General features: G+C 44.8%; 1 protein-coding gene across 2 annotated transcripts in view; it reads right to left on the reverse strand.

The window, feature by feature from the left end:
• NAB1 (NGFI-A binding protein 1) overlaps positions 1–14,199 on the reverse strand; it is a 50,482-nt gene extending 36,283 nt beyond the window's left edge. The window contains exons 1-2 of one of the 2 annotated variants that reach the window (XM_069576972.1): positions 13,853–14,199; positions 504–1,341 (exon numbers count right to left, since the gene is read on the reverse strand). In XM_069576972.1, the coding sequence (XP_069433073.1) occupies positions 504–1,322 (819 nt within the window). In that variant the 5' untranslated portion in view covers positions 1,323–1,341; positions 13,853–14,199. The remainder of the gene's footprint in view (positions 1–503; positions 1,342–13,852) is intronic. The other variant, XM_069576974.1, reaches the window with a different exon arrangement.
• Between the last annotated feature and the right edge of the window lie 423 nt (positions 14,200–14,622).

Consider the following 14,622-nt stretch of genomic DNA (forward strand, 5'->3'; position numbering starts at 1 on the left):
GACTTTATGCTTTCCCTGGGGCTTCTCTGGTGGCTCAGAGGGTAAAGCGTCTGCCTGCAATGCAGGGGACCTGGGTTCAGTCCCTGGGTTGGGAAGATACCCTGGAGAAGGAAATGGCAACCCACTCCAGTATTCTTGCCTGGAGAATCCCATGGACAGAGGAGCCTGGTGGGCTACAGTCCATGGGGTCGCAAAGAGTCGGACATGACCGAGCGACTTAAACTGATAATATGCTGATATTATTATGCTTTCACTACTTAAACTGATATTATTCTAAGAGTCACTCTACACTATAATTTTCAAGTTAAACATGTTTGAATTCAACACAGAAATACCTTAACACAATCAATATGGTCCATTTTCACCAAAGAGTTATATTTTGCTGAGCCTAAACGTCTTTAATCCAGGGAGTGTATTATCTCTGCTGTAAACTATTGCCAAGCTAATTTCTTTAAGAGACATGCACACCACATACACAGAAAGAAAAATGCGGGCTCTTTTACCTCGTGAAGTGTGAGGTGCTTCCCATCCTTCCTCTTCGAGTCAAATCTGCCATATATTGCACTGTATTTTCGGATTTCCTCTTCTTTGTGTGGATCATCATCACTCATCTCAAAGATGTGGCCAATCATCTTGGCCAACTTCTTGTTGGTTTTCAGCAGCTCTTTCACTTCGTTCGAGTCACTTTTTGGCAGCGTGGGGGCCATCCGCTCCACACACTCGGCTACGGAGAGTGCAGCGGCAGCATCCAGCACCTCGCTGCTCTCTTTAGGGGAAGCCGGGGAGCCCAGGTCCGCTGGGGAGAGGCTGTGCTCGCTCTCGGTGCTGTGGTGGCCCTGCCAGAGCCGGGAGTCGCCGATAGCCTGCAGCGCTAAGCTCCCTGCCACGTCTGACTTCCCCGGCCCCAAGCTCTGCACACACGTGGTGGCAGCACACTTGGGGATTTTCAAATGAGGTTCTCGGGAACCGCTGTTCCTTTCATAGCTGCTGCAGGATATTCCCAGCCATGTTGGTGAGCCCTCTGGTAACTTATAGATGGGTATGCTACTGACAGGCAGAGACGTCAGTGGCTGATTGAAAAGGCCAGGGTTCGTAACCCAGTCTCTCAACGCCTTCTGCAGCCTTCTGACATGCAGGGGCTTGCTAGCCATGCCCACGAGCGCCATGATCTCCAAGAACTCCTCCTCTCCAGCTTCACAGAGTTGCTGGACGTCATCACCACCTTGCTGGATAAAGGCATCAAAATAAGAAAGCAGGTTGGCTTTTTGTAATATTCTATACAGCTGCAACTCCCCCAGGGTCCTGGGTAAGGCTGCGGCCATCACTGTGGATGGGCTTAACCTGCAAAAAGAAGAGAGGAAACGCTCACCACACTTGCTAAAAAACTTCTTAAGCCTCTTGGTCGGACACTACAGGGTTTAAGATTGCAGAATGGGAAGAACAGAAAACAAGGAGCATTTGCACAGCAGCTGACTGTTAAGGAAGCACGCTCTCTATGCTGTGTGTGTGTGTGTGTGTGCGCGTGCGTGTGTGTGTGTGTGTGTAGCAACTGACTGTTAAGGAAGCGCGCTCTCTATGCTGTGTGTGCGTGTGTGTGTGTGTGTGCACTCAGGCGTGTCTGACTCTTGGCGACCCACGGACTATAGCTGCCAGGCTCCTCTGTCCATGGGATTTTCCAGGCAAGAATACTGGAGTGGTTTGCCATTTCCTACTCCAGGGGATCTTTCTGACCCAGGGATCGAACCTGAGTCTCTTGTGTCTCCTGCATTGGCAGCTGAATTCTTTACCACTGATACCATCTGGGAAGCCTCTCTCTATCTTTAAGTTACCTTACTCTCCTAACAATCATAATGATCAACAGTCAGTAACAGTTTCCATTTTAAAGGAAAAAAATATAGAGGCTCAAAGATCAGTAACCTGCCTGAGATCTCACAGGTAGCTAAGCAGGTCTAGGGACTTAAGCCAAACATGGCTCACAGGGCTCTGAATGCTGTATTTTTGAGCTTTCGCTTTGCTGCTTCCATGGAGTGCACACAGAGGAGAAGCGAAGGGAAATAAACTTCTGAAGGAGGTAAGTACACTCTGCTACCATGCGTGCTCTGAACACTTGTCAGACAGTATGATAAACAGGCACTTAACATTATGTCTCCTCCTCACAACAGCCCTGTGAGATAGGTATAGTTAGTTCCTATCTTATAAAGAAGAAGTAGTAAGATCAGTCTGGCAGGCAGATGAGTGATTTCAGTATGAACTAGAATAAGTAAGATACAAGGTGGTATATTTAGGAGCAGAGAAAAAAGAGGCAGGAAAAATTCAGACAAATGAATGGCAAGACTTGGTGATCACTTAGGTCTAAGTGATGAAAGAGAGGAAACGGTTACCATCTTTTAGAAACACTTCTGGTGGTTCTAGACAGAGACTAATAGGTGACTATGGGATTACCTATGCCAGAGTCTAGAGCTGCAACAGGCATCAGGGATACAGAAAATTAGGGATGCTGGAGTTCTCTTTCAGACACACGGCACTTGAGAATGTGGGACAAGGCATAATGCTGAAGCAGAGCGGTCCTGCTTGCAAAATTACAGCATGGAACCCAAGTGTGTCTCAGGGTTCAAGAGAGAGGACGAAGCCAGTGGGTGTGGAAGAGCCCAAGACAGAGCCAAGGAAGTTATACTTCTAGAGCCTAAGGAAGGCAGAGAAGTCTCCCTTTCAAGAGACAGAACAAGACCCAGCAAAGCACTTCTTGACCTCTTAGCAGTTTTACTTAAAAGTCATTCACAGTTGCCTGGAGACCTCCCACATACATAGAGAAGCTGGCCAAGTACTTCCGTTTTAGAGAAACAAACTTGTAATCAACGCACCTTTAGGATTAAAAGGCTCCTCCAGCCCTCTACAGCAAAAATTATAGAAAGCCAGAAGAATACACACACTGGAAGAAGATACAAGCACACTCGCAACTCAGGAAAGCCAGGAGCGATTGTTAACTGGGAGATTCGGCAAGCTGTGGAACACTGGGAACGGCCCTGAAGGCCGAATCAACAGATCTGGGGCTTCTGCTTTACATCACGGGCCAGGCTGCTACACAAAACTCCAGTCCCAGTCATCCCATCCAAGGAGAATGCACTTCCCGACCACCTTAAGGACTGACTCCTGGGAAACCAACTCCTGGAACCCGTGTCATCCACAATCTGCTCTCATCAACTTCTGACCTCCGCAAATTTTATGGCTCTTTGTTAAGTCATGACCTGATGACTTCCCAAGGTATATATTAAAAAAAAAAAATTCAATTTGGGCCCACTAAACGTCTGCTGACAGCCAGAAGTCACTTGGGGGAGCTTCTGAAAAATGTAATTCCCTAGGCTTGCATCTCAGAAGACTCTTGTGATTTGGCAAACCTGGCAAACTACACTGGAAGATCCCCAGGTAGTGTACCCCTTGGGCACCACAGACTCTTACAGCTTTTGAGACCACCTTTGGGTTCATGTCACGTTAGTTCTCTGGATAAACACATTTCTGCACCTTCTGAATCATTCATAAGAGGATTTGTTTTGTCCTCCCACATAAAAGGGAGACTTCTGAGGGAGAGAATTTATCATCCAGCTGGACACTAACCCATAAAAACAAGCTCTGGGGAGTTACAGATGCAAGTTCAAGTCTATATTGAACAACATTATACCAAATAGAAGGGTTTCTAGAAAGCCTATGAGATAGAGGGAGGGGTCTCGCTCAGCCGTGTCCGACTCTTTGCGACTGCATGGGCTGTAGCCTACATGGACAGGCTCCTCTGTCCATGGGATTTTCCAGGCAACAGTCCTGGAGTGGGTTGCCATTTCCTTCTCCAGGGGATCTTCCCAACCCAGGGATCGAACCCAGGTCTCCCGCACTGTAGACAAACGCTTTACCGTCTGAGCCACCAGGGAAGTCATGAGATAGAGGGAAGGAAACCCATTTTCCCTTCTTACACTTAATGCAGTAATTCCACAAGCTTTCAACTCCAGAGTATACACGCACAACAATATTTATCAGTTCAGTCGCTTGGTCGTGTCTGACTCCTTGTAACCTCATGAAGTGCAGCATGCCAGGCCTCCCTGTCCACTACCAACTCCCAGGGTTCACCCAAACCCATGTCCATCGAGTCAGTGATGCCATCCAGCCATCTCATCCTCGGTCATCCCCTTCTCCTCCTGCCCCCAATCCCTCCCAGCATCAGAGTCTTTTCCAATGAGACAACTCTTCGCATGAGGTGGCCAAAGTACTGGAGTTTCAGCTTTAGCATCTGTCCTTCCAATGAACACCCAGGACTGATCTCCTTCAGAATGGACTAGTTGGATCTCCTTGAAGTCCAAGGGACCCTCAAGAGTCTTCTCCAACACCACAATTAAAAAGCATCAGTTCTTTGGCGCTCAGCTTTCTTCACAGTCCACCTCTCACATCCATACATGACTACTGGAAAACCATAGCCTTGACTAGACAGAGCTTTGTTGGCAAAGTAATGTCTCTGCTTTTGAATATGCTATCTAGGTTGGTCATAACTTTCCTTCCAAGGAATAAGGGTCTTTTAATTTCATGGCTGCAATCACCATCTGCAGTGATTTTGGAGCCCAGAAAAATAAAGTGTAACACTATTTCCACTGTTTCCCCATCTATTTCTCATGAAGTGATGGGACCAGATACCATGATCGTAGTTTTCTGAATGTTGAGCTTTAAGCCATGTTGAGCTGGCTTCCCTGGTGGCTCAGACAGTAAAGCGTCTGCCTGCAATGCAGGAGACCTGGGTTTGATTCCTGGGTCAGGAAGACCCCCTGGAAAAGGAAATGGCAATCCACTCTAGCACTCTTGCCTGGAAAATCCCACGGACGGAGGAGCCTGATAGGCTACAGTCCATGGGGTCGCAAAGAGTCGGACACGACTGAGCAACTTCACTTTCACTTTAAGCCACACACACATAAATATGTATGTATGCACATACACATGTGAAAAAAGCTTGTGAAAGCTTTTTTGTAAGAGGGCTGTAACCTTGCAAGATTCATGGTGTCATCAATGACCTCACCATCTATACTCCCCCAAATTATGGAGTGAACTAAAAATTACCTGAGAAAATCTAGAACAGAGTTTTTGAATCTTTTTAAGAGCGATTAAAAGAATATATCATGGACAAATATAAAAGAGAAATTTAAGAAAAAGAGAGCTCAAAACACAAACTTAGGCTTTATTCTTCTGAGATAGGCAATGGTTTTAGAAAATATTAATTTTCAATTTTTATCCTTTCTCATCTTTACCCAGAAAAAAAAGGAACCCCCCCTCCCCTAGTTTCCTAAGAGAAAGCTCTTATGTTCCAGTAAGAAAGTAGTTACCATTATAACATCTCCACAAGGACTGACAACACCAAGTGTACATTTCCAAAGTCAAGACACCAGATGAAAGATAAACAAGCAAACTATTTAGAGTCCCAGGAGACTTGCTAAAGGCCCACACTCACTGCTGGGAAAGGAGTTCTCTCCCCAAGCTTTTCCCTTTAAGAGCGCGTGTCAGTCTCTCATAAAGCCTGCTGTGATCATTTAAGCACCCACCACTTCATACGTTAACTTAATCTGATTTAAAAGAAAATTTTTATAAGACAAGATTTTCTGTTTTTACAAATTCTGTGTCTATTCACGCTTCAACATGAAGGTCAAATAAATCAAATGAAAGCTGCAGCTCTCCAATCGGAAGTGAATTCAGAAGGATTCTAATACAATGCAACATAACATAGGCAGCTAACAGCAGAGCAAGTCTACTCAGCTGAAAACTCCAGTTACCTGGCCTTTGCAAGAGATGCTGGAACAACCATGCTGGGTCTGACCTTTTTATGAATTCCACAATTAAGAGAAATCAGTTATCCATTTTTACTGCATTCAAAAGCTAAACCAAAGGCCTGCTGCCTATATACAGCAAACCTCCACTTGCACCAGCTTAAATGTTCTTCAGTCCAGTTAGTCTCAAAGGAAGAGGAATAAAACAGTGGATTCATTTAAGGCCATTTGTTGTTGTTTGCTATTCAGTGATCTATTTTAAATGGTAATAATTTGTTCCAGAACCTTTTAATGACAAGCTCACTTTGGCTCCTTCTGGGATAGGATCAGTCATCTGCCAAAATTTAAACTATGCTAAGTGAAGTAAGGAGCTGGTTTGGCTCCAAAAACTTTGCTGGTCAACTCCTGCTTTGTCCTTGAACCATAACACAGAACTTAGTATAAATATGGGAAACAAAATTTCTCTTTCTCCAAGCTAGGATGTGGGGATTTAGGGTAAGACAGAGGTCTTTAATGGTCACAAGGAAAAAAGAAAAACCATTCCTTCAAACCTGCCTCAATCTAGTCCAAGAAGCTTCAGCCTGCCTTCTGTCCCAGCTCCTCCACCAAAGCTCCCAAGTAACTAGTGAGTGATCGCCAGCTTTTCTCTTTAACCTCTCTGCAGTTTGACATCACTCTTTGAAACACTCTTCACCTGACTTTTTACCATGTTATGCTGCCTTCCCTTACTCTAACTGCAGGAATTCTCCGAATTTTTGTATTAGATCCCATTTCTACTCTCTTCCAATATTCTCTCCTGATGATCTCCGTCCACTCCTAGGCTTCAATGTTACCTATAGCAGAATGACCTCCAAACCTGTATCTGTAGCTTGGACCAGTGGTTCACGGAGTCACTGCCAATTGCTCTCAAATCCAAACGCACACCAAACACTGACTTACACATATACATCTACTGTGCAAAGTAAAAAAAAAAAAAAAAAAAACTTTGTGATTTAATAACATCTCACTCTCTTTTAATAGTGTGATTAAATTCAAGTTGTCATTGTAAGTATTCTCTATTGATAAAACACTAAAAGCAAAATTAATGAGTACTTGCTTTTTTTTTTTTAAATTTAGGAAGTGGTCTTCAAACCTGAAGACTTTGAGAACCCAAACTGTCTTTCTGATAATTCAGCATTTCACATGGAGGCTGTCAAACTTCTCAAATCTGGTAAGCTCAAAAGCAAGTATGCGCTATCATTTTCCTCCCTTTGTCCAGATTCCCAAATCCTCTCTTCCCAACTCTCACTACTCTTTCAGTTTTCTGGATTAATAAAAGGATTTGATTTTTTAAAAAATTTTATTGTGATACAGTTAATGTATAATATTATACAAAAGATTCAGGTGTACAATGTAACGATTCACAATTTTTTAGAAATGATTCACAATTTTTAAAGGTAATTTCTTTTTTGGGCTTCCCTTGTGGCTCAGCTGATAAAGCATCTGCCCGCAATGCAGGAAGACCCCCTGGAGAAAGGATAGGCTACCCGCTCCAGTATTCATGGGCTTCCCTGGGGGCTCAGACAGTAAAGAATCTGCTGGCAATGCAGGAGACATGGGTTTGATCCCTTCCAGGGTTGGGAAGACCCCTGGAGAAGGGCATGGCAACCCACTCCAGTATTCTTGCCTGGAGAATCCCATGGACAGAGGAGCTTGGCGGGCTACAGTCCATGGGGTGGCAAAGAGCTGGACACAACTAAGCACAGCACGGCATTTCTTTTATAGTCATTATAAAATATCGGCTCTATCTCCTGTGCTGCACAATACATCCTTGCAGCTTCTTTATTTTATACACAGTAGTCTGCACCTCTTAATCCCTTACTCCTATCTTGCCCGTCCGTTTTTCCCTTTTCCAGGTGGTAACCACTAGTTTGTTCTATATTTGTGAGTCTCTTTCTTTTCTGTTATATTCACTAGATTTGTAAAACTCCACATGTAAGTGATATTATATAGTATTAGTCATTCTCTGCCTCAACACCATCCAGTTCTATCCATGTTGTTGCAAATGGCAGAATTTCTTTTTTATGGTCGAATAATATTCCAGTGTGTGTGTATCATCTTTACCCCCTCATGCTTTTGTTTTCCTCTTCCTTCTTCAAATCGACATGTCCTTAGGCCCCATCACCAACCTTTTTCTCTGCCTCAAAAGCACCTAATTCTGATTTTCCCCTTGCTTTCTCACCCCAACTTTGAAAACAGCCTCCTCACCTTCAAAATATGCCATAATGAAATGTCGACTTCATCATCCTGAAGTACAGATGTGGCTCTTTACTCACTTATGCAAATTTCCCTACTGGATGGAGGAAAAAATCCAAACAACTTATACAGGTATCCTAGACCTATCCATCTGCCTCTGTAGTCCTTAACCTCCCCTGATGCTTGTGCCAAACACTGGACTTGGCTCCAGCGGTTCTTCACAGACAGCTAAGAACCAGGAGACAGAGAAGTAAGCTCACACTCAAACACTATGCTAAATATTAAACATAGGGAGCCATGGAACAGAGAAGCGCACTTACATGGCTCTGTAGAACAGATTCCCTCAGGCTTTAAGCTCCCTGATGGCAGGAGAAGCTCATGGTTTAGCAGTAAGAACCCGCCTGCCAATCAACGCAGGAGAGGTGGGTTTGGTCCTTGGGTCAGGAAGATCCCCTGCAGGAGGGCATGACAACCCGCTCCAGTATTCTTGCCTTGGACAGAGGAGCCTGGAGGGCTAGTTCACAGGGTTGCAAAGTCTGACACGAATGAAGTAACTCAGCAAGCAAGATGTAGGGACTAGAGTCTCATTCAGCTTTTATCCCTCTCTAATCTAAGTATTCAAAGAGGAATAACATCTCTGTTAAAAGCTTCTGTGGAATGAAACCCAATATTTGAGTCAGACTCTTGATTGCAGCCTCCTTTTATGTATCAGGGCTTCCCCAGTAGCTCATCTGGTAAAGAATTTGCCTGCAATGCAGGAGACCCCGGTTTGATTCCTGGGTCTGGAAGATCCGCTGGAGGACGGATAGGCTCCCCACTCCAGTGTTCCTGGGCCTCCCTTGTGGCTCAGCTGGTAAAGAATCCGCCTATAATGCGGGAGACCTGGATTCGACCCTGGGTTGGGAATATACCCTGGAGAAGGGAAAGGCTACCCACTCCAGTATTCTGGCCTGGACAATTCCATGGACTGTACAGTCCATGGGGTCGCAAAGAGTCGGACACGACTGAGGGACTTTCACTTTGTATTCCAAAAGGGATCCCCTCTGTGCTAACTGGTGTCCAATCTAGTAAGAGCCCATCCTGCTACTTCACCTACCATCTTTCTCGTTCCCTCATCCTCAGGACTTCCCCTTTCTTTAGTTACATGCTGGATCCCCATAAGATAGCCAGATGAGCTCCCTTTACTAGAATACATCATTAGCCGAGCCCCAACAGCAGCATTTTAAGAAATCAGTTTCAATTATGAGAGATCCTAGGTCTTTTCCCTCTTGATTTCTATGAATTAAAATGTCACCTCCAGATAACAAATATCAATCTTACTAATGATCATTAGATTCAAATGGATTCACAAACACCCTCTTCATGATGCAGGAAATATACAAATGTATATACACACTTCTGTGAAGTCTACAGCATTCCAAAGAAGAGACTCTTCCAGTAGTGGGTAGAAACCAAGGGCAAAATTCTAGTAAAATCTGACTTATGCAGAGGACTATCAATTCCTGCCTCCCAACACAGCCTGAAAGTTTCACTGTGAAATTATCTAAGTTGTCACCAATCTCTTCCAGACTTCTAAAAAAAAAAAAAATGTGAAAATATTTGGGAAGAGTTAGCTCATGAGTCATTTACAGATTAAGGTGAATTAGTTCCACGAGATTGTTTTCCTCTAACACCTAGATGAGATCGGGTACACACTAAGGGAATGAAAGGTAGAGACAGGAAATGGCAAGGAAGGAAATAGGAAATCTGAAGCACGTGGCTATATTTAAAACCTCTCAGGTATAGCGAGCTTTGGGAGAATGTAGCCTGAAGGTACGGTTTCTCTGGTTGCTCGGATGCCAAAGAATCTGCCTGCAATGCAGGAGACGAAGGTTTGATTTCTGGAGGACCCCCTGGAGAAGCGAATGGCTACCCACTCCAGTATTCTTGCCTGAAGAATTCCATGGACGGAGGAGCCTGGCGGGCTATAGTCCGCAGGGTCGCAAAGAGTTGGACATGACTGAGTGACTAACCACACACAGCCTGACGGTACAGGAGTCTGGGGAGAGGGTGCAATGGGTACTTTGTAGGTTGAGATTGAAAAGACAAGCCAGGATCTGGATGACCCTTAAGCCTAGGAGTGAATTATTCAAATTCTATTTTCCTAATCCCAGAACTCAACCTAAAATAACTAAGTGTGGCTTAGTTACATCATGGGTTATTTAAGATTGCAGGGTGGTCCAGGTACTAACTCCTATGTATGCATTTCAAGTATCAAAGGATTTAACCAGGCATATTTATTATTAAGCATTCAGGAACATATCTTAAGGCAAGATATTTTTGAGAAACCAACATAATACTGTAAAGCAATTATCCTCCAGTTAAAAATAAATATTTTTTTAAAAAGCCAAAAAAAAAAGATATTTTTGGATCTTATTACTGTAATATCTATGAATTAAACATATATCTTCTAATACATTAACAATAATTTAGCAAACTTAAAATGTTCTCGCCTGATTTTTTTTTTCTGAACTCTGAATGAAGCTGGAAAATATTTCGTATAAATCTCTTAAAATTTTAATTATCAAGGTGTAAGCTTAAATTTATCAGTATTAGGAAAATCAGATTTATTTTTTGTAATTAAATAATAAGTATGCCTTAACTGTGAGAACAACAGGTAAACACTAGTACTTCATATAATATGACTGGAAATTCTTCAATCAAGTAACAGTCAAGTTAGTCACCAAACATTAAGTGCCATCTGAGCATGCGGTGTGCACACAGTACATATAAAATTTTATTTATTTCAGAAATTCCTCTTTAAAAATTATTAAATTAACATACACTACAACTTAAGATGCAACTCTCTAAATACAATGTATTGATAAATGACAAACTATTTGAAAGCTTAATGATATATTTTAGGTGTGAGAATTCTGACAAGGATTACTATTTTTTCCCCAACATCAACTTCTCTAACATCAACTTCCCACTTGTTCCATTGTTCAGTTTAAGAGAGTATATTCTACTATTGTACTAGTTATTGAAAATGTCAGATCAAAAGGCAAATTTGCATTTAATATAATAACTGTACTATTCTTCATTCTACTAAAAGGAATGAACGAAAGAGTTAAAACTAAATCCAAAGCACAGGGGCTAGGAACCTTATATTAAGCTTAAGGGGGCACCATTTATTCCTTATTGTTTTCAATTAATTTTACAAAATATGCATACAAAGACGATTATACGAAGGAAGATCTTAACCTGTTCAAAAAGTATTATAAAATGGTCATTTCCGTGGAAGTAACATAAAATATATCATACTTCTGTGGTATCCAGAATACAGCTTCACATTTAAGGGTAAATTTTACAAAGCTTTTATTCCCAATAATGTACATGCATAGCATCAACAAAAACAATTAGACTTATAATGGACCAGGCGAAGCCCAAATATTAGGACAGAGTCTAGGCTAACAGACACAAAAGCCTGACATACTTCTGTTGCCATGCAACCATTTTTTACTTTAAATATTTAAAGTTCATGCAATAAATTCTTCAAAGGTCTCTGCCACTTTGTCATACACTATGATTTTTTTCTTTCAAAACAGCCATGGTACAAATCCCCAAAATCCTTCATAATAAGCCAATATGCTCTTAAAATGTGATTAAAAGAAAATACCTAATGCTTTAACTGATTCTCCAAATAACACGGAGAATGGAAATATATTCATTTTCTACAGGGAAATGGATGTTTCTAGTCAACAAAAAAGGAAAAATTTTCATTAATTTAACCGAGATTATTTAATTTTGTTAATTCTCAAACAAGGAAAGATATATTCACTGGATATAGTAAATTACTTATTAGCTATATAAGCTCACTAAATTTCCTTGTATCGGCTACAGTATTCCTAAGGATTTCCCTCACGTTCGCTACATCCATAATTAGCAGGAAGAATGAAATCAAAATCTACAATGCCTCAATGTTTTTATTATTATCACCGATTTACTCACACATAATAGGAAATCACCAGAGGCAAGGAAAACAAAATTTTCCTAATACCAGGCTGACATTTTAACTTTTGTGCAAGCTGCTAAAAATAATAAAATTAAAACGAGAAACCTTCCACTGGTTCTTTGGTATTTTCTTTCATGACCTGATTTCCCAATAACTTTAATACCCAAACAGAAATAAAGTAGGCTGACCTTGCAGATATATATAAACTCTCAAGAGAAGCCTGCTGCTCACTCAGTCGTGCCCAACCCTTTGTGACCCCATGGACTGTAGCCACCAGGATCCTCTGTCCGTGGGATTCTGGAGGCAAGAATACTGGAGTGGGTTGCCATTTCCTTCTCCAAAGAGAATCCTAACATGCACAATAATACCTACAAGGAGAACATAATTCTTAAAACTTAACGAAAAGATAGTATTAAATGTTTCAAGTACTGGAAAATGGAGGAAAAGGATACCCCTGAATCTAAGAGACACTTTTACTGGCCCTTAGGCTGGACTAGAAGCAGCTTTTTAAGGTCTTCTGGAAAACATCAGCTCCCATCCAAAACAGAGAAAGCAAATCCTATGCATCTTTTCTCCCACTATTCCTTCTTAAAACCCACACATAAATTCCGACATGTCATAATCTGGTATGGTTCACAGGGAAATTTTTCAAAAAAGTGAAAATCAAAGAAGGTATTTCATTATGCGCACACTTCTCCAACAAAACAGCCTAGCATTTCCTACGTGACTAATCTTTTTAAAATTCTGTTTCACTGTTCCTATGCAATCTAATATCTATTAAAACTGCCAAAATATTTTTAAACAAGATCTGAGGATTTCCCTCTCAGCTCTGATCTTTGCACTCCTTAAGTTTGCAGACATGTCACTGGCAAACCAATTGGTAGTGACAGGTTACTCCAAACCAACTCTTTCTGAAGGAAATTTCAAATTGACAGCTACCCCCAAATTTTCCCTGCCTCCCGAATCTCTCTGAGTGAGTGAGGAATTAAGTATATGCAAGTCAAGGATTTCTCCTAATCACCTGCTGCAAAACTGGGTCTGCAGAACCTATAGATGCATATTCCAATTCAATTATCCTTTCGCCCAAGATCTTACAAAATTTAGGCTCACTCGAAGTGTCTTTTCACATCTTGAGCCTTGTGAACCGCGAAGTTGCAGTCCCAAAGCATTTGACTGCACTCGCAACGTTTCTCCATAAATAAGGTCACAGACTTCTGCATCCAAGGCTTGTATGTCCCACATGTGTTGGCAAATTCCATACTCGGCCTTAGCGAGCACAAATGAGTCTCTCGCTTCCATCTCACCTCGGCGCCAAGTTTCTGTAAGCCACTTTCAAGCAAAACTCTCCTTCCGCCTTTAAAAAGAAAACGACTACATTCCGAAAGAGAGGATACTCAGGACGAAAATTAAGACTCTAAAGTAAACAAACCAACAAAAAGACTCTGCCTCTGCGGAAAGAGGCTGCAAAACTCCGGGGCCGGCGCGCGCTCCCACCGCGCGCAACCCACGAGCGCTGCGCTCCGCGCCGCGCGCGACGGCCCAAGCCGGGTCGGAAAAGTGGACGCCGCACCCCGGCTTTCTGGGAGCGGAACGCACAGGTCGGCCCCGCGGCCCGGCTCGCCCTCTTCTCGCTGCCCCTGCGCACCGATTCTCTCCGGGAATCGTCCACAAGAGCCCGAGGCCGCCCTCTCCTTCCGGCGGCGGCCGCGCCGGGCCCGCGGCCCTGGACGCCCGCCCCCCAAGTGCCGGCGCAGCCCGGAGACCCCGCCGCCCCAAGCTGGCCCGAGCACCGAGGCATCTGGCACTTGGCGGACAGCGAGTCGGTACGTACTCGGCCAGCTGCTGCAGCGGTCTTGGCGCGCTCTCCCCAGAGGACGCCTCAGCGCCAACTCCGAAGTGGCGGCCCCCGGCTCGGTCTCCTCGGTCGGCTGCGGCGGCCGGGACGCCCCCGCTCCCATCGAGGGGGGGAAGGGAAGGTGGTGGGCGCGCTCTCCCTACTCCCCCCCTCCAGCTCGGGCCCGCGGCTCCTTCCCGCCCGCCAGCCCCGACGGCACTCGCTCGGCCGCGGTAGCAGCGGCGGCGGCGGCGGCGGCGGCGGCGGCTCCTCCCGACTCGGGCGCGCGGGCGGCTGAGGCGGCGGCACCTCCCCCGCCGCGCCCTCCCCCCTGCTCCCCGCCCCGCCCCGCCCCTCCTCGCGCGCGGCACCCCCTCCCCCGCCCGCCTCCGCCGCCTCCGCCCCCCGCGCGCTGTCACGCCGGGAGATTCCGCTCTTGCTACATGCGCCGCTCCGGCTCCCGCCCACGCGCGGCCGAGTGACGCAGATACCGGCGTGGGCCGCCGCGGGGCGGGGGCGGGGGCGGCGGCCGCCGGGGCCCGGGCTCGGCCTCTTCCCGCCGCCCCCGCCCCGCGGAACCCGGAGGGCGGCCCATTCACGCGGCAGCTGGGAGGAACCAAAAGGGCGCCTGGGAGGGGGCGGCTCCCGCGAGCCCGGCGGGGGGAAGGGGCGGGAAGGAAGAAGGCGGGGGCGGCGGGCAGGAGAGAGGGGAGGCTTGCCAGCTGCCGGGTGCACTGGGAAGGTTTGCAATTTAAAAAAAAATTGTT

The sequence above is a fragment of the Ovis canadensis genome, chromosome 2 (genome assembly GCF_042477335.2).
Source record: "Ovis canadensis isolate MfBH-ARS-UI-01 breed Bighorn chromosome 2, ARS-UI_OviCan_v2, whole genome shotgun sequence".
In the NCBI taxonomy this organism is placed as follows: Eukaryota; Metazoa; Chordata; class Mammalia; order Artiodactyla; family Bovidae; genus Ovis; species Ovis canadensis.